The following is a 20,635-nucleotide window of genomic DNA, read 5'->3' on the forward strand; positions in this document are numbered from 1 at the left end:
CGTTTTCTATAATTTTATAGTAGAAACTTCTCTTCTTCTTAAACTATTTCTTAAAATCGTAACCTTCAGCTGCCAACAGTACTTTATAACTTTATACTGTTTGGAGCTCGCAAAATTTAGCTGCGGGCCTATCGATCGCGCGCTTCTTCGTCCACGCGCGGTTCGGTATGATTCATAATTCTGCTTTTCAATATTGCAAGAACGATGCACGGCGGCTCAATGGTCGTGTAGCAATTACTGTTACAATTGTGATCACTGACCCCTTGGGCAACGTCTCTATTAAAAGTAATCACGCGCACAAGGCAGCACGGCAGACGAATAAAAAATGATCGGAGTCCCGCGAAGCTTCTCTATAATTACTTTTGCCAGAGGGACAGTCGCGATTTTCTTCGGATGTAGTCCGTGCTCGAATTACCTATCATGTGCGACGGTGTCCACTAGTTACTCCGAACTACATAAAAAAAAACAGTTGCCACGCCAAGAGCAAGAATAGTATCGTGATGGCAGTAAGAGAGGCAGCGTGATTTATCGGTCGTTCCGTGCGAAACGCTTGCTTCCATCAACCGAAGTCATAAAATAACATCTTTTAAAGTGTCCGTGTTCAGTTTTAGGGTCAAGAAGTGATTTTTGAAGATTTCGTTCTCGAAAACTCCAAGACTTCGAAAAATCAAATCTGTAAAATGTTGTTCGCCCTGCTTTGCCAATGAATAATGCAGATGAAAGTTCTAAATGCTTCAGTGGGCAAGCGTTTCGTACGTAACAGTGTTAAACCCTTTACCTACCAGAAGTTTGTGAATAGATTCTTTAATATTTATACCTAACAAAATCCTGCATTGGAAATCATGAAATCTCCGTGTTCTCTCAGAACTCCATTGGTACTATGGGGGATCCCCTAGTGGTGGAGATAAAGTTCTGACAGTTACGGTAGAGACCTCCGCGACAGTTACGGAGAGAATACCGTAATCGCAAATCTCCATAATTGTGAAATAGGCCATTTTAACATTGGCATGTAGTATTTAGTCACGCGTTCGCCAGCTCCGGAATTACTTGTCGAAAAGTTTGAAAAGATTAAGAGATCATCGCCGATAGGTGAAACATTAACCTAAACCTACCGCCGCAGCGTGAAAAAATCTACGGGAAATGATGTGTCGCACGTTAAAAAAAAATTTCTTCCTCGCGTGGTATTGGAAAAACCACAATTTTCTTGAAATTGTGCAAGTTTAACGAATTCTTTCAAGGTTAAAAAACGTTTGTACCACAATCTCCATAATTATCCCATATTCTGCAAAGTTTCAGCTTTCATTTTAAAAAAATTTCATCGCTCTATCTCATTTCTATCGAAAGTTCTTTGATTTTTACACAGATTTCGTCGATAGTGCGCCGGTCAAATGACCGGTTCTATATTTTTCATTTTACAATTATTGAAATTAACTTAGAAATAATGAATAATAATAATAACAAAAATAATGAGAAAATGAAATGAACTTACATGGAAGTTGATTCGATAAATTTCTTTATCCTACCACATAATAAAAATTGCACAAGATCTAAATGAACAGAGCCTTGCCATTCTTGTAAGCTTAAACATTTTAATCGCATTTAGTGTTCGGTAGGTTTAGTGTTTCTTTGCGTTTCTCACGCGTGGAAATCGGTTGGTCGAAAATGTTGCAGAGCAGCGACGCGGTCGAAATCAGAGACGCCCTCGTGTACTGTCAGCGAATATTTGCTATCGGCGGTGTGCTGCCACAGCAACATACCCCGAAGCTGTTCAAGCTGATAATGTTATATTACTTCCACCTGGGAGCGATGCAACTTTGGGACTGTTACGATAGCCTACACGATTTCCAAGCGATACTCGTGAACGCGATGGAAATGCCTGTCACTGTGTCGTTGTTGTTCTCGCTTGTTCTGATTCGAACGAACAAAAAACTAATCTTGGTGGTGGAGCATATACAACGGGACATAAAGCGAACGATTATATCCGAAAACGTCGAGGAGAAGCGGTTGTATCGAAAGTACAACCTCATCTCCGTTTATTTCGGAAAATACGTGTCTGTATTAGCGTTCCTCGTCGGTTACCTGATATACGTTCGTCCCTTGATAGATCTGCTGATACACCCTCGCACAGGTAATCTTTAACCAGTGTGGAATCTTGATTATTATTAGACTTGCGGATCTTTATACATTTATGGGTCCTGACAATTTTCAGAATCTATAACACGATTCTTATTTATTACCACGCTTACAGTAAGGAGCATAACTGATTCCACACACTTTTAAATCGGAACAACTTTTTTTATGGATGGACCAAACGACTTCAATTTCTCTGTAAGGCTAGAAGAATTAGTTTAGTGAATGATGTGTACAAAAATATGTTGAAAAAATGCATTTGGACGGAATTGTGAAAAACAATAGTAAAAATTGAACTTTACAACTTTTTTAAAGTAGAAAATAAAATTTATAAGAAAAATTTTTTGAAAACCACGCTTATATTAAAATGCACAAAACAGGAGAAAATTACTTTTCCCCTGGTTCTCCATAAAATACCGAGTAACCTAACCTGAGCTGACCTAACTTGGTTCTCCCCAAAATTTTAAGCAGTAAGTTCAAAATTTCTTCTATTATAAAATGAGTGACGGAATAGATAGAAAAATTAAATATAAATTTGAATAAAATCGTGACATTAGTGACTATAAAAATAAAAGCGTGGTGCGCTAAATTAGATTGACGTAATCTTCGTGAGCGCTCCACGCTTTTATTTATAGTACCTAATGTCATAATTTTATTTAAATTTGTATTGAATTTTTCTATCTATTCCCTCACTAATTTTATAACAGAAGAAATTTTGGTGAAAAATATCATTAATCATTTAACTGGATTCGGTATTGTATGGAGAACCAGGAAAAAATTATTTTCTCCTTCTTTTAGTGCATTTTAATATAAGCGTGGTTTCTAAAAAGTTTTTTTTATATACATATTTCATTAATTTCAGACCTGCAAAGGCTACTACTTCTAGAAACAAGATTTTATTTGATATTCCACTTTCTTGAAATTCGTCTAGAAAAATTGCAAATTGCATAAACATCCGCGGTCTAATTGTTACGAATGATGTTGAAATTATGATGTTATCAGACGAGCGCAATGAGCAGAAATAATCGTGTTTTTTCGAGTAACAACATTGTTGCAGATGTGAAGAACAACACACGCCCCTTCAAGCTACCGTTTCGGTCTCACATGCCTTTCGATTACCACTACAACGCTAAAATGTACACCTTGTTATACATCTACCAATTTCCTGTCGCGTTTCTGGCTATATACCATGCAGCGGAAGCTAGTCTTATCGTCACCTCGACGCTACACGTTTGTGCGAGATTTTCGGTGTTGGCCAGACGAATTCGAACGTCCCTGACGAAGTCTCCGGAGCATTTCCCGAAGAGGATGAAAATGATAGTGATCGAGCATTTAGAGTTGACGAAGTGAGTACGTAAATATCTTGTTAGATTAATTGTTCGAAGGGAACGATACCGAACTAAACTTCGGGACCGAAGTGTTACTTAAATCGTGTGTTTCAGGTTGTCAGGTTTTCTAAATGACTGTTTTCGACATCTGCTTCTGATAGAGTACCTGAACTGTAGCTTCAGGTTGGGCATTTCTATGTATGTCTTGGTAATCGTATGTAATCGAATCTCTTTAAAAGCACATACATTAATACGTTGCAAAGAAAATAACGAAAAGCAGCCTCGAGATTCATTGTGCTGCTTCACAATTACAATACTCTTTAGGTCTAGTTGAGACCTAAATTATGAAAAGGAACATACGATATCAAAATTCTATATTTGTTATCGCGTTCAATTAAAATTCTATTGGATATTATTGATAAAAATAGCGCGAATAGTTACCAGCCAAAGAACAGTGTACATATTCTTTCTCGTGTGAATATTTTCTTTAGTGTTCACTTTTAATTACTCGCATGCAGTATTTACAATCTCGAAACTTTAAATTTAGTGTTTCAGGCATAAACAAAGGTGTAGACTACACTAGCAAATGTTTATTTTGTGTTAAGTTAGTTATTTTATTGAGTACAGATTTATTTATGTTGGAAAAAGTGGAGTGCGAGTGACTAAAGGTTGAGTATGGTAAAATTTTTGAACGTATTACGTGAATTTCTTTTACATTACGCAGACGCTTGGAAAAGATACGGTGGCTTCCGTTAATTTTTTCCTGTACACCATGATCGTGATAGCCTGGTTGTATTTGTACTCTTACATTGGCGAGCAGCTTACTTACGAGGTTCGCATTCATTCGTTTATTAAAATTCACGTGTCTTTGTAAACTGTACGCTAAAGTTGAAATAACTATAATATTTAGTCGCAGAGCATAGGTGATGCGTTTTACGACACTGATTGGACAGAGATTGCAAGCCGTGACAGAAGATCTTTGGTAATGTGTCTGATAAACGGACAAAAAGCGCAGAATTTAATGGCTGGCGAATTCTATAAGTACACGCTTTTTGGTTTTAGCGATGTAAGTATGGTTTCTATGAATTAATTTTAAAGAATGGGGAGAAGTTGGTTGCACCATGATAAATTTTCACATTTCCTGTACAAACAGCAATATTGCATTCCACGGTAAAATAATATCAAACCGTCTCGATTTCTTTAACAGATTGTAAAAACTTCCTTAGCGTTTTTCTCAGTATTACGAAGGAACGTCGAATAAAACTGGAGGACGTGCTTGATAAACAAACGGGTGGTGGTTCTCCAGCTGCAAATTTCTTTGCAGAATGCAGAATTCTGGTTTTTTGAAATGGAAATAAAACTGTGCAAACAATTTCTGGATTATTCACTGAATTTTCCTATAGTTTGTGAAATTACTGAAAAACGATGGTCGATATATACATATGTACATAGTTTTTGGAAGGTTAAGAAAACGTAGTATGTGATAGTATATAAATCATTTTTTATTAAAAGGACTTTTCATGTTCTTTTTCGATGCTTCAACGTCACTTCCTGTTTCATCATATTTTAATGGGAAAGATTTCATTGGAAAAAATGTTATCGCTATTTGTATTCTTACTAAATTCATAGTCAATCATTCGTAGATAATACTTTGGTATATAAGCACCATACTTTCTCGACAATGTGTATAATCGAAGGCACGTTCAGCCAGTTCTGATTAATAAAATACAAATCGTGTGTATAAAAAAAATTTGTTCAAATATCGTTACATCTTTAATATTACTAGAGATTGACTATCCTCAAGTCGATGCTTCGTTTTTCCTGTAAAAACACTAGAAAACCAATACCAGACATATATTATCACATCGCGTGGCATTTTTCTTAATTTGTTCGTTTGCTCGTGTATAAATAAATACTACTCACGTTCTTGGCCACTTCGGTCAAACTGTGAGCCATCGCAGCACCAGTTTTCTGCACCATATTGTAAAAATAGCCCTTCTTTTGTAATAAAACGTACGGATGGTCGAATTCCTAACACAGCCAACACACACATTTATTCTTAATTATTTCGTTACCAAACTTTTACCAACATATTCGTAAAATTATTCTGATTGCAGACAAATTTCACGAATACATTGGTGAAATTATTTATTGGATGCTGGAACATTCACCAAGTTCAATAATCTCAAATTTGAACTAGTTAAATGGTGGAACATTCAGTAAGTTCAAATTTTAACATAAAAAACCACTTACAACGAGGCGACCTTGATCCATCACGATTATCTTATCGCTATCCATAATGGTATTCAACCTATGTGCTATAGTAAAGACAGTGCAATCCACGAACTTCTTTCTGACCGTTTGCTGGATCAGGAAGTCAGTCTGTGGATCGACGTTGGCAGTGGCTTCGTCTAGAACCATGATCTTATTATTCCTAATCAGTGCTCGAACAAGGCATAATAATTGACGTTGACCAACGCTGAAATTGGAGCCCTCCTCGGCAACCTTGGTGTTCAGCCCGGCGGCCATGTCGGAGATGATTTCCTTCAGCTCAACTTGCTCCAGAGTTTCCCATAAAACGGAGTCGGAGTACTCGTCGAAAGGATCCAGATTACGTCGCAGACTTCCGCCGAAGAGTACCGGCTCCTGCGGAATGATACTGATCTTCGAGCGGAAGTCGTGCAGAGCTACCGTATGGGTAGCTATATCATCTAGAAGGATTTCTCCCTCGATGTACGCCAACCGGAAGAGCGCGCTTATCAGGGAAGTCTTCCCAGCGCCGGTTCTTCCGATGACGCCAACTTTCTCTTTGGGCATGATCACGAAGCTGATGCCTTTTAGGACATGGGCGCTTCTGGGCCCGTACTTCAGCTTCACGTTCTTAAACTCAACCAGCCCCTTCGTAGGCCAATCTTTTGGAGGCTTCTGCTCCGGTTTACTTTCCAAAAACGGCTCCTCCTCCAGGCTACTATACTCCAGGACTCTTTCTATCGAAGTCATCTGATTCTCCAACTCAGCCGTTTGCCTCATACCCCATTGGAGGCAACCGATGATCGAACTGATCTGAGTGATCACCAAACCAATGTCCCCGGCGATGGCCAGGTCGTCGAACACTATGAAGAGGACCGTAACCAGCGCCATGTACGCCATGCAAATCGCCTCGATGTAGAGGCCAAACGCGCGCGAACAAGAAATGAACATGAACCAGGCGGACGAGTGCAGGTCCTGGTGATTATCGAAGTCTGTGGTGACTAACTTCTCCGCCTTGAACGCCCTGATCGTCGTGAGACCTTGTAGCGTGGCGCCAACGTGGTCGAACACTGGTGACCGAGCTGAAACACGTGAGAAGTTGAATGTTAGTCGAAATATGCTTTGTCGTTTTTAATGTTGAATTTGGAAAGTTGATCTACAGAGTGAACCACGAATCGTGATTCACCCTGTGTGCAGCGATACTCACTGACACCCTCCAAGCGTTTAACGGCGCGACTGGTGGTAATGTACACTACTCGCATGTAGTACAAAATGATGGCAAGTATAGCTGTCGGTATTAGCAGCCAGAAACTGACGGTGCATAGGATGGCTATGGTGCCCACGAATGTTAACGACATTATGATTACGTCGAACATAGTGAACGGCAGATTCTTATCGATGATACCAATGTCTTTGGAGAACCTTGATGCAACGAACGAACAAATTCCATTAATGTTGAAACGTTAAATCCAGCCCCAGTCTAATGATAGAAAATACCTGTTCAATATCCGGCCAGCAGGATTCGTATTGTAAAAGTACATCGCAGTACGGACGATGCTGCGGAACATTTGTGCGTGTAAATTTTTCGAGGATCGCATGCAAACCGCATAGTAAACGAACGTTTGCAATATGTAGACGAGCATGGCAGCGACGGTTAGCCCGCTATAAACATAAATAACACCGTAACGAGACAGCGTGCTGTGCCATTCGAACACCGTACCATTCTCGGTCTTGACCCATGACGCGACCTCGGTGTTCACCCAAAAGGCGATCAAATAATCGATGCCGCTCGTCATCCCTTGGCTAATCGTGAAACACAGCACCATAATGGCGAGCAGGAGGAAACTTTTGCTCGCTTTCAGATAGGTCATCAAGATGCGGATTGATATCCTGCCCATGGTCCTCGTCTCGGCAACTTCGACAGGCTCCTCGGAGGCAACGGCTTCAACTTCCTTCGCGTTCTCAACCAACTGCTTCTTGTCCTTCATTTCCCCGGGCTCTTTGGCCTCTTTGTTCTCGTGCATCTTCTGGAAGATCTTCATCACGTCCAGGTCCATACTCAACAGCTCCTCGAAGCTACCTTTCGCTAAGATTCGACCGTTGTCCATCACGATGATCTGATCGGCGGACTTCAAGTACTGTATCTGATGGGTAACTAGGATCCTAGTTTTGTTCTTCAGGAAGCCGCAGATGCATTCCTCGACGATCTTACTTCCTACGTGGGGATCTACCGCGGATAGAGGATCGTCCAGCAGGTAAATATCAGCCTCGGTGTACAGAGCACGAGCTAGATTGATCCTAGCTCGCTGACCACCGCTCAAATTGATCCCTCTTTCACCCACCATCGTGCTATCGCCGTGCGAAAGGCTTTCCAAGTCTGTCGTTAATTGACAAACTCGAATCACATCCTTGTAACGAGCCTCGTTCTCGGCCTGGCCGAACAGAATGTTCTGCTTCACCGAGGACGCGAAGATCCAAGGCTGTTGATCCGCGAAACTAATTCTACCGTGCACTTCCAGGACACCCCTCTCCAGAGGCAACTCTCGCAGTATCGCCTGGAGCAGGCTACTCTTCCCAGATCCTATTTGACCTATTACGACTATGAAGTTAGCCGCTTTCACAGATAGGTTCACGTCCTGCAATGCGTAGTCTCTGAACTGGTCCCACCTGGCAGTCACGTGTTTTAAGTACACGGGCATCGATTGCGACGCTACTTGGTTCTGTGTCGCGTGAGACTCGGACCTCTCTGGGTACATCATGAATTTCTGCAGACGTTTGATGGAGACTGTTGCTTCAGCCAATTGATGAATACCTGTGTTGCGGAGTATCGCGTTAATATCAGAAGTTTCCCTAGTAGCATTTATGGTTATGGCCTTCGTTGCAATATTGTTTTCCTAACGTCTAAGGACGAACGTTTTTTTAAGGACGTACGATATTTAAATGTTGGTAAACATTGGTTGGGCCAATGTCATATTATCATATGTGCATTTCTTGTTAGATAAACGTTGGACAATCGTCGAATAATTGTCAAAAATTTTCTGGACAAGACCGTTAGCCAACCATAAATGCTATTTTGCTAACTTGTGCTAACACATCGGCTTCAGTGGAAAATGTATCAAAGATGCACACCATTAGACTGCGGATCTTTATGCATTTATAGCTTATAAAAATGTTCAAAAAATGGTGGAGTATTAAATTCAACAGAATTTAGTACGATTTTTGTTTATTTTGGATCTGGATCATGTTAGCCATATCGTGGTAGCCACTTTTCAAACATTTTAGCTTTTGTAGCGTTTCTGCCAACTCGGAAGTCGAAGCGTTAAGAATGTGTTAGCACGGTCGCACGATCGGATAAACGAAGATTAATGTCGATCGAAACGATGGAAGGACTTACTCAAGGCGAAGCCAATGGTCATCGAGCTGCGCACTAGTGCGTAAAACGCTGTTATCATGAATACTTTCTCCGCATCGATGTTGTTGCCGCTTAAGACGTACGTCAATATCGTAATGAAGAGGCTAATTCGAGGAATGTTGGAGTCGAACGTTAAACCGAACTGCTCGATAATAGAGTATTTTTTTAACACGTCCACCTCTTTCCTTAGGGAAAAAGTGACATTGATGATTTCGACAGATTGGGCATTTCGTCAAGCGTAGATCGCAATGAAAATTAGATCTTTTTCTGTTTTTATCTACTTTAACGGCGGGCTTATTTAACAATACATTAGCAATCGCAGAAATTTTCTTTCTCTCGGAAATATTACTCTCGTAGAACTTGCCGCCACAATTTTTAATCTTATATAGTCATATGAAAAGTATAGGCTTCACGAGATAAACAATAATTTCCCCCTCCCCCAAGAAATTGTCGAAGTAGACGCTACTTTTCCGTGTCCCAGGTGTACGAGCCCCCTTAAGAAAACATATAATCACAGATTAAAAATAAATATTTACTGATCGAAGAAGCTTATGGTGATAGAACCTTACGTAAACAGAGCTTAGACAGAGATAGTGGATATACGTTTCTCTTACCGCCTGGCTTTCTCCACAAGATAGGAATACGGGATCTCCCAAACGTACATCTTGATCACTTCCACACCGGAGATGATCTGATTTACCAATCTCAGCCTGTAATCAGTTCTCATTGCCATACCATGGGTCAAACGCAACACTTTTCGAGCGAGGTACACTGAAACCCATAAACGACAAATCAAACGAGAGGCTATACAGTATTTCATTCAACAGGGTGTTTCCATAGGTCATTTCAAATCAGTTTTTTCTTTGCGAAAATCATTTCCGCGGCTTCGTTAAGGAGTTATTTATGAAAAACATGGTCCAATCGGAGCGCGGCAGGCGCAGATTGGTTCCGTCTTAGCGACGAGACCCGCTGAGCGTGGCATTGGCATTGGCAAAGCAGGAATGCGTCCGCTGAAGCCGCGCTCTGATTGGTCCGCGTTTTTCGTTAATAACTCCCGAACAAGGCTGCGGAAAACATTTTCGTAAAAGAAAAAATCATTTATTATTAAGTCCCATAAAAAATTCTTGGCCCCTCGCGGGGTATGGGGTAGAAGTGACTTAGATCGGAAAGCTCCGTCGAGCTTAGATCGCGGGATAACTGTACAACATTTCTGGGACACTCGATACGTATGGGAAACATGCTCGAAGGTGTTATGATCTCATTGACGGACAAAACAAGCCTGTCAACACTTACGCTGCAACGGTATGCTCAACACGACTACCGACATCCCGGTGAAGGCTCCGACTCCGATTTCGCGGAATATAAAATACGTGATTAGAATCATCTGAGTCGGTCCGATCCATAAGTAGTGAATGCCAAAGACAAAGTAGTCGAGCCTGTTGACGTCGTTGCTCAGGAAGTTCACCATCTGTAACATCGATGCTGAATTAGTCGAACGATTCGATACCGATTAAGGGAGGATTCTCGTGTAACTGGTCGAAGCATTACTTGTCCAGTGGACGTTTCGTTCTCGAGGACGGAATTGGACAGTCTCAGGATCTTTCTGTATATCAGAGTGCAACAGGCGACTCGAACTTTCATCCCCACGTGCGTCAACGTTTGAAGGGACCAGTGCAAGATTACAGCGTCGATGAAAGGGAATATGCAGAACGCTGTCGTGTAATAATACATATCGGTGGTCCATGTTTTCTTACTCTCGGAGAAATATCGCAGTAATCTAGCTAGCAGGAACGGCTGAATGATTCTAAAAAAACATATTTAAAATTATATATTTAAAATTAATATTCACTCTTTATCCTCCTTTGGTCAAATATAAAATAAACGTATACGCAGCGTAGTTCACCTAAATGTGTATTGTGATGACTAGACTGCAGACGTTTATGCAATTTTTACAGACAAATTTTAAGAAGCAATTTTTGAAAATCTTTACGAGCCATAAATGCATAAATAGTCCAGTCAACGAAAAGTTGTAGAGGGAAATGGAAGGAACACAATTTATAACGTTGGGACTTTGTTTGGACTAGTTAGGAGGTAAACATACTAAAAGTCCCCACTCCTAGAAGGTGAGCGGGGTGCAGGGGGGCACGTAGAAGGTCCCCTTTTTCGGTTTTCCGCGTATATCACGTATAGTTCGATTTTCCGCTGGACCCTTATTTTTTGAGATAAATTCGAAAATATCCGCAAAAATTGGTGCAAAAGTGGTGCCTCTCCGTCTTTAATCATTGTTTAAACATGTTTAAACAATCATAATGTATTCATATTGGATATCACTGTATTCGGGAAAGTCTACAGAATCTTTTGTTGTAAAGAACAATTGAATATCTTCTATAATAATATCACAATATTTGTTTAGATAGATAGCTCTCCGACGACTCGTATTTCTAATACTGAAAGTGCTCCGCGGATCACGAGGAACGCGATATTGTTTTAGTGCGGAGCATACTTTCCTGGGATCCGTTATAATCCTTTTCCACGCTGTGCACGGCAGAAAGTGCAGGGAAACATTACCGCGGACGATTATATTATTGTATTAACTAACTTTGAGTTCTGCTGACCGGAAAGAATGTGAGAAAATCGTGGTGAAATTCGTGGTAGCGATACGTAGTTGTATCGTGTTACTATGATTAATGATCACGTCAACACAGTTACACCAGTTAACCCCTTAACTGTGACACTGGTCTGTATAACGGACGACAGGCAAATGCAACTTTCGTTCTTCTTCAAGATAGTTCCTAATTCATTGCTATTGATCTGTGACGCAAGGTGTTTCATAACACACCCAATAGAGAGCACCGTTTCAAAGATCAATTCTAATTTTCTCGTCGTGACTGGTGTTAAATAAATTGTGTCGCGGTGGACATTGTTGCCGTACCGTACAACGAATTCTTGAAGGAACACCCATAACGCGGTGTAGAGTACTATGCCGCCGAAACATTTGTACAGCACCCTGTACAAGCTCGGCTTCGAGCCGTCTTTCCTCTTCTCGCATCGTTTCACCTCGTCCTCCCAATGCTTGACGATATCTTGCCCTAAAATACTGCTCTTATCTTCTCCTAGAGGAGAATAGAGATCGCTCTCGTTCAGTTCTCGTTTGTACCCCTTCACGAACAGCTTCCATATCCACCTGTATGTCGAAAGCACGAGTTCAACACAAGTTCAAGTCTCTAGTTCGATGATATTACAGGGTGACAAGAAATCACCGGATCTCAACTCTATGAACTCCAGCGTTTGGTCGATTATGGAGGCCAGGGCCTGTGCTCAGCCCCATAAAAGTTTCGAGGCGCTGAGAAAATCTCTGCGCCGGGTGTGGGACCGAATGACGCCAGGAGAGCTGCGGCCCATAGCCGAAAATTTCAAAACACGTTTGAGCCTCTGAATCGGCTCAAAGGGTGGCCACTTCGAAACTTCTCAAATATATGAATACTAAAGGTCTATGTTATGGTTGTTATCATTTGGTTTTTCAAACTTCGTCGATTTGACAGAATTATAATAAGAAATGTTTAACTCCGTTATTTCTTGTCACCCTGTAGAAACGTGTTTTGATATGTCCTTACGAGAACGATAATATCGACAATAGATTGGCCTTCTGTCGCGGGTTCTTCAGTTCCGTTCGGTGGCTTTTGTCCATTTCGATGAAGGCAGCAGCTTGGTCATCTCAAAGTGTTTAGAAAAATATATCTACGCTGTACGCTCCATTCTTCTGCAAGCAAGATATCGAAGCGAAATAAATAACACTGTATTAGTACGAATTAAGAATATTAACACTAAACCTTTTTTATTTAAAAGATTTATTATTTCACAATTATTGAAATAATAAAAATGATTTTATAGAACTGATTGTATAAATATCTTTAGTAGAGCACGTATTATTTGCAGAAAGGGAAATCATACATTGACATCTTCAATTTTTAAAGTTTTTCAACAATTTTAAATTTCGTCTACACAATTTTGCTATAAATGCATAAAGATCCGCAGTCTAGAAATAATGTTTTCGTACGTTTCAACGTTTTCATACAATATTTTCATACGTTTGCAGAAAGCAGAGGTTGCGAGACACGATCTCGGAGTTTTCCTGGTCAAGGAAAATGCGAATTCTGCGAGTATCACATCCTTGATTAGAATAACTGTACAAGGAAATATTATTTGCAAATACTGCCGCGATCAAAAGGAACTCACCGATGGAAATGCCGTGGTCTACGAATACACGTGTGCGCCCGTTAAAAGTTGCAGTATATTAAATGCGAAGCTGCTGCGCGCACCTCATTATTATCGAACCTTATCACAGATAAATTCATCCCGAGTTATTGATAAAGGAGTATATCTCTCAAGAGAGAGACCAGAAGCGATAACAATTCTAGAGTAACACAATATACAATTGGCAGACGTTCCCATCGGAGCAACCCGCTGGATCAGGAGCAATAACTATAGCAATGCATGGCTAAATAGTGATGCAAGTCAAACATGTTGTTTACTGTATCACTGGGATAAAAACGTACACGTGTCGAGACGTCTGAGAACGTCGACCTTTTGGATCGATTAAGATTAAACTAATAAACATAACGTCTCAAAAAAACTGAAGCTGTTGGGTTCAATTTTGAGAAAGTCATTTGTTTTTGTAATTTTATAAAAATTACAAGACTGAACTAGATTTTTCACAAGTTTTATAGTAATACGTGATTAAGTAAAGAAATTTATTGATTAATTTCTGCTGGAAGCAGCTTCATAATTTAAAATAAAAAATGCGAAACCGGTCATTCGACCGGTCGTGGTACGGTTAGTGTTAAATATAAATTACAAATGAATTTACAGACATCACGAGTCTGACACGTTGAAGTACGGAAAGGGGAATAAACTATTTCACTCGAGTTTGTCGCAGTGGAGGTAGAACCGCGAAAATTCTGGTCATTGCGGTAAAAGTTCTGCTGACCGAGTCTCGAGAGCAGCAATGGCAGACAACCAGAAGATTAAATCGCGTCCAGCAAATCGATACGTACCGGGATATGTCTGAGATATTTTATATTCCTTTAATCCAAGCCCTCTGATATTCCGTGAACACGATCGTGATCCACCGATGTTGACTCCGCAACAGTTACCGAATCACTAAACCCAACGGACTGTCCCTAATGCTTTAATATTTACTGGCGTGTTGAATCATCTGTTTGACTAGTACACCGCTTCTAAATTAATCATATAAGGAATATTTGCTTCTTTAATCAACGCTGATTTACGGACTTTTAAACGAAAACCATTTGGACACATACACGCTGTAAGCATACATACGTAGAACCACTTGAACCCTCACTAGCCCAACATTGCTAGGAATATTACTGTGAAAGCAGAATCAAATCTCTCAGCTGCCGCTCATTCATCTGCGCTAATGACTGTCCAAAACACGCCTAACGATTTCAATATGGATCAATTGAGCTGTTAGTCAACAAACGTGTACGTAGAAAGGGATAGCGGGTAAACAAAATATTGGGGCCAACGTGTCATCGAGACGAGGAATGATACTAAGTGATATTAAATAATGTAATATACATGAACGTTTGTAATTTGAGTACATCAACACTTATTTAAAAGTAATTATGTACTAGACTGCGGATTGTATGCATTTATGACAAAAATAGAAACGTACAATTTAAAGTAGTGGACATATTAAAAAGATTTAAGAACAAGAATATCGGTGTATCAGTTTCAGCTTAATAAGATAATTAAAAGAAGAAATTCTTCTTTTGGCTTGTAATCGATGCAAACCATTTTTTACTATTATAATTACCAATTCTCATTAATGTATGAAAACGGTGTGTAGATATGTATATTCATTGTAGCCATTTTCTGGCGAATAAATTAAAAAAATGAAAGTACATATGTATTTATTGAAGCGAATTGAGTATTGACACCGTTCACACGTGTCCAAATAAATATACACACAGTTTAATCTAAATAAATTGTATATAATTTAATCCAAATATATAATTAATTTTGAATACTCTTGATGGATGAAATTGATTTGCATAAGGTTGAATTTAATTTCCAGAAGGGTGAATTTAAAGTGCAAAACCGATACAGTCTTCTATCAGTAAACAAGGCACCCGTGTGGTACTTTAATCTCATTCGAAACGGCATATTCCATTGTAGTCCGCCTATTAACTTGATCCTCCTCTGCCGACAGATTTATAATGCATTTGACGCACACTGAACGTTGACATTGAACGAAACGGATAGCAATTTCCGCTAGATTAATTGTGCACCAAAATCATGTGTCATGAATAGACGCGAATTTTCGTCCTAAATTTGCATTGCAGCAAACAGGAATGAAACAGAAATTTATTTTCATTCTTAATGTGTTTAATAGGTCGCAAATAATACAACAGTATTTTCAAGTTCTTCTAATATGTTTACTGTTCTAAATTACACCTACTCATCTATGTCATAAATGCACATAATCCGCTGTCTAGTGACGAACAATTCGGGAAAACGAATACCATATTACATATTATTTTATTTTATATACATATGAAATTGATGCAAGTCATTCAAAAATTTAGATTATTCATTGAGAAGAAGCTCACTATTTTTAGCCAACATTGAAAATCAAGAATTCCATTTTAACACTTCACCTACCGGAAGCCAATTAATAGGATTTTCAATAATTTTGCTGCAGCAAAAGAAAGCGTAGACATTTTCTTTTACACTGCAATCTTAAATGAAATTATTAGATAACGCTATTGAGGGTGACTTGTTAGTTTACAATGAAAATTGCTGTTGCTATTGAAGGTTCCATTAAAAAGTGTTTAGCCATGTGCCATAGATTTTTCAAAATTATGCAATAATCACCGGTCGGCAATGTGTCTTAACACATAGCGGATGCCCTACATTAAAGTCGCGATCGTATCGCAATTCGGTGAATAAATATGTCGGATGTTATTCGTATCGAATCAAGATACCGTCGCCGTCTGAACAGCATCTTTTCGAAAAATTTTATCAGTGTCTATGTATATCCAGACAGATTTACAACTCGCCCGAGACTCACGGTTTCAAACGAAGTCACGAGTCAACGTACCGCTCTTTCACACACGCTTCTAGATAAACACCGCTTTTCAATTCGAGATGCACGGCCGACTGTAAACATACCTATACCGTCTACCGATCGCAAAATAAGCCTATCGTTATCAATAATCAAGCGACTTTTTTCGTCTAATACGGAGGCGAATTCTCGGGAAACCTATCTCCCTATTATTTCGAAAGATACTAATTTTACGTCTCGCGTCACAAATATTTGAGTACCGTCGGCTGCTCTGACATTGTTAGTGAAATTCGTAGCGTTAGATTTATCACTCGTGTTACAGAACCTCTTTACGAAGGCCTAATGTAAAATCTATTTATTAACACGTTCGCTGCCGAGCGAGATTTTCAAAAACGGTTCCACCACGCCAACAAATTTTAATTAATTGTAAAATAATAATACAACACATGTATTTATGGGAAAGATATTGAATTTCGATAATTTTTAATTGCTTTATTAATTATACGAGTTATATCGTAGTCGGTTTTTGCGATAAAATGTTTTATGTTAACACAAACATAAACTTCGACCTACGTGATACACTCGTTGTTGGCAGCGAACGTGTTAAGCACTATAGGAATGGCGTGAACTGCTACTTTTGCATCATTCGTGATTTTTCACAGTGATTCGTGATTTTCAATTCGTGATTTTCAGTTCGCCATAACCTGAATTGTTTATACGTGTTTGTTTTCATTTGTTTTACGTAACACCTTCTTGGGACACCAAGGTCCCATCAATTGGACACAGTGGAAATTTTTTGGAATTCTACAGACACGAGAGCAACGAGCGTAGAAACACTGGCTAACAAGAAAATTAATTGACCGTTCGAGGTTATTCATGTCCTCCATTCTAGCACCGTTCTACGACCTCTTACCGCAACCTCGCAGTCATCGCTGCGAACATCTTGGAAAGACAATGAAACTGCAGAATGTGCAATTAATTATTGACTTCATTCATAAACCGACCGCAAGAGTTCATAAACTAACGTAACGATAGATTAGAGTATCAGAAACGGGGCGACTAAAATAACAGTGCTTTTTATACCCGTGACCTTGACTGACTTTCACTAATCATGTTCATAAAGCATGCAGATAAAAGACAAATTTACTTAGATCGGCTGTTGTATGAATTTGTTTTTACCGACAAAAAGATTTCGTGTGGAACTATGCTCTGGGGACAGAAATAATTTTGTTTTATTTGAGGAACAGTGTGTGTGGATTCTACAGAATTTGCCAATTTTTTGATCACCCTGTATAAGTGCATTGCGAATAAGGAAATGATTGAATTAATCAGTGACGATTGATAAATTAAATATCTACAATAATGCCATACTGTTCTAACTACAATGTGGTTATACTAATATAATATATTTAATGCATTTAATATATTTTATCTTTTAGCTTTTGAGGCCATTACTGTATAAGTGCATTGCAAATACGAAAATGATTGACTTAATTAGAGACGATTGATAAATTAAATATGCACAATAATGCCATACTGTTTTAACTACAATGTGGTTATATTATTATAATATATGTAATGTATTTGACACTAGATCTACCAAGCACTAATTGCAATTGGCATACATTGCCTTATAATAATGACAAAATTGCATTTGTTTAGATTTTGTACCAGTTTTGTTTAAATATGTACTTTAATAGAGAGGTTGACTAAAAAAGTTTCTCAGAAAATCATATTTATAATTTTAATATTTCTAATAGAAGAAATCAGGAACAAGTCATTTTGACTCGTCCAGTAGTTCTAGTGTTAATAGAGAACTATGTAATCAAAAGAGGTGAAAACTATTTATTTCTCGTGGTCAACGGTCGTAAAATAACCTACAATGCGCCGTGGAATATGCAACCCATTCAACACCGTACAACTTCGAAAAGTTCATTGCCACTTCCTATTACAAATCCTCTATAATTAAATTAAACGATACAACAATACAAAAGATTGATAATGTATCGTGCGAATGACGCAACGAGATAAATCACATTTAGGAAAAATCCCGCACCTTATCTCTATGAACAGAGACGTACCGATATCTTTAAAAATACTTATTTAAAATAAATGGAAATCAAACTCTGATGTGCGCGATCCATTCGCTTCTCGTAAACAATAATTAATTCTGCCTGCTCCGGCTTCCATGCACAAAAGCTATTATCTGTTGGTAATATGAACATTTGCATGGAACAGATATAGCGCTAATATCGATCTACTTGTGCAGATCCCATGGATTCTAAAACGAAAGCATAAAAACGTCAATACTTTCAGATGTGTTTCGATATTTATTTCGATAATTCATTTCGACCCGATTTGCAACGTTCTGTAAAAAGTATTAGCTTGTCTCGTCGCGTGGAGCAACGTGTATTATATATTTCACTAAAAACATACCAAATGATGTAAAGGATGTAATCGCATACAGGCCCGTAAACATTAACAATTAAGATTCGAGGTTCTTCAATGCAAGAGCCTTGACGTTATTAAAAATGAATCAAGTTTGAAAATGAATTATAATTAAGACATTCGAGCCACTGTACGATTGTCCGAATGTCTTCAAATTCTTCGGTCATGGGTAACATGAGTAGAGCAATAAACTAAAACGTAATGAAGAGGTGTCTCACCGAGAGAAAATGGTGCGATCGTTGAATGAACACTCGTGTCACTTTGGCCACGGACGAGGGTATGTTTTGTTGCTCGATGTCACTATCGGCGATTGTTTAGAATGAACAACGAAACCGAACGTTCCAGGAACGTTCCGCGGCATTCAACGCGCGACAACACAGTGCAGTAGCGTCCTGCAAACTGACGTACCAAACGAATAGCTACAAACATTTACGCATGCTCTGTTACACCACGGATCACGGATTCTAAGTCTATGGTTGCACGCATTCCATGGCACCGTCGTGTAAGTAGATAGTATCGATCAACGCAATGCGTTTACTTTTCTTCGCACTGTTCGAAATGTTGTGTCCGTTTCACGCGACCAACACTTCTACATAACATAGTTACGTGTTCGATTGGCCGATTTCCTGTCGTCGGAATCATAGATTCTGTAAATCTCGATGAGAAATCATTCCTTTCAGCGAATTCCTTTTGTTCTCCTCAAGGCAAAGTCCCATTAAAACGGAGAATGTATTCTGAGCGAAAGTCATCTGAATCGCAGCGTGACGAACATTTATATCCATACACAGGCTGTTCGATTACAGCGTGGAAGATACTTTAACTCTTCACACTCGGAACTATATTTTAACACGAAAACTATACATTTCTACAGACTCGGAATATTTCCATTCTGTATGATGTATTTTCATTTTATCCGTATTAACCATTTGCACTCGGAGCTATTTTAGCTCGAAAATTAAACGTTTGTTCGACCTAGAATATTTGCATTCTCTAAATGCATTCTTAAATGTCTAGTAATTGATTAGATAGCAATATATTTAATAAGCTAAACAATATTTTGAATAATGGTATAGCAATTGTTAGTGGTGACTCTGGGGCACCATCCGAGTACCTCAATTTAATCACGTAATTTAACAGAGTCGCCACTCGAGTGCTGAGGGTTAAGGGGTAGTTCTTCGTGACGATATAAAGCGGAAATGAAGAATCAAAAAATGGCAATTCGACTTCGTTTTTTAATTATTGGCGACTAAAAATTCGCCTAAAATGCTTCAACCCGGTTAACAAAGGTACACGTTGCGTCACGCATCAAATAACAGATGCTTACCTTGGTTGTCATTGAATTCCCAGGTGAAAATTAAGCATCCACAGTTTAATCGTTCGACGACATTGAACATTTCTACAACGACGGCATTTCTAGGAATCGCCACCCTTTAAATGTTCTCCACCTGTACTCGAACACCCTGTATATGCCCAGATCTCTGATATGGCTTTATTTACATACCTAAAACTTGCACTGCAACGAAGAACTGCCAGCGCCATCTTTGGAAGCTGGGACGAATCGCGTGATGGCTAAATGGCGGTACGTTTGAATCTCCGCTAAACAAAATACTAAATACAGGGTGTTCGACCACCTACAAGAGCCAGCCTTATGGGAGATCGTAATAAGATCTAATATAATTGTCCGTACCACCCTGAAGTCTGACGGTGTGCCAAGCTAGTCAACATTCGTGTTATAAATGTTTAGAATGTAATATATATAAGTTATGTACATGTACAGTATACAAACAATTTATGTATGAATTTACAATGAATAAATAAAGACTATGTATTAAAAAGAATATCTGCGTATTATATTTAGTGAACCTCCAATTTTTCCCGAACGTCCCACATGTCATAGATTTATACTACTGATTTCGGCAAAAATGTACTTGTCATTGAGTTACTGTGCTGATTTGGAATTGCAAAAATAGCGAAACTTTG

The 20,635-nt window shown here is 39.0% G+C and overlaps 2 protein-coding genes across 6 annotated transcripts; one reads left to right on the top strand and one right to left on the bottom strand.

The window, feature by feature from the left end:
* The first annotated feature begins 165 nt into the window (after positions 1–165).
* Positions 166–6,311, top strand: LOC143216750 (odorant receptor 82a-like). Of its 2 annotated transcripts, none has more exons than XM_076440107.1 (6): positions 166–2,128; positions 3,188–3,476; positions 3,573–3,672; positions 4,183–4,290; positions 4,369–4,524; positions 5,576–6,311. In XM_076440107.1, exons 1-6 carry the CDS (start codon positions 1,663–1,665, stop codon positions 5,639–5,641), a joined length of 1,185 nt encoding a protein of 394 aa, XP_076296222.1. In that variant the 5' UTR covers positions 166–1,662; the 3' UTR covers positions 5,642–6,311. The 2 variants fall into 2 exon arrangements, with proteins under 2 accessions (XP_076296222.1, XP_076296232.1); XM_076440117.1 differs by having other exon boundaries at positions 173–2,128; positions 4,666–6,311.
* LOC143216735 (ATP-binding cassette sub-family C member 4) lies at positions 4,943–20,189 on the bottom strand. Of its 4 annotated transcripts, XM_076440085.1 has the most exons (13): positions 14,442–15,251; positions 14,175–14,357; positions 12,735–12,880; positions 12,053–12,304; positions 10,669–10,924; positions 10,414–10,588; positions 9,735–9,891; positions 9,103–9,305; positions 7,206–8,520; positions 6,916–7,130; positions 5,712–6,790; positions 5,382–5,489; positions 4,943–5,290 (listed from the first exon to the last, which is right to left on the bottom strand). In XM_076440085.1, the coding sequence occupies exons 3-13, from the start codon at positions 12,806–12,808 to the stop codon at positions 5,258–5,260; spliced, it is 3,867 nt and encodes a 1,288-aa protein (XP_076296200.1). In that variant the 5' UTR covers positions 12,809–12,880; positions 14,175–14,357; positions 14,442–15,251; the 3' UTR covers positions 4,943–5,257. The 4 variants fall into 4 exon arrangements, with proteins under 4 accessions (XP_076296200.1, XP_076296181.1, XP_076296191.1 ...); XM_076440066.1 differs by lacking the exons at positions 14,175–14,357; positions 14,442–15,251 and adding an exon at positions 19,980–20,189; XM_076440076.1 differs by lacking the exons at positions 14,175–14,357; positions 14,442–15,251 and adding an exon at positions 18,874–19,293.
* Between the last annotated feature and the right edge of the window lie 446 nt (positions 20,190–20,635).

The sequence above is a fragment of the Lasioglossum baleicum genome, chromosome 2 (genome assembly GCF_051020765.1).
Source record: "Lasioglossum baleicum chromosome 2, iyLasBale1, whole genome shotgun sequence".
Lineage (NCBI taxonomy): Eukaryota > Metazoa > Arthropoda > Insecta > Hymenoptera > Halictidae > Lasioglossum > Lasioglossum baleicum.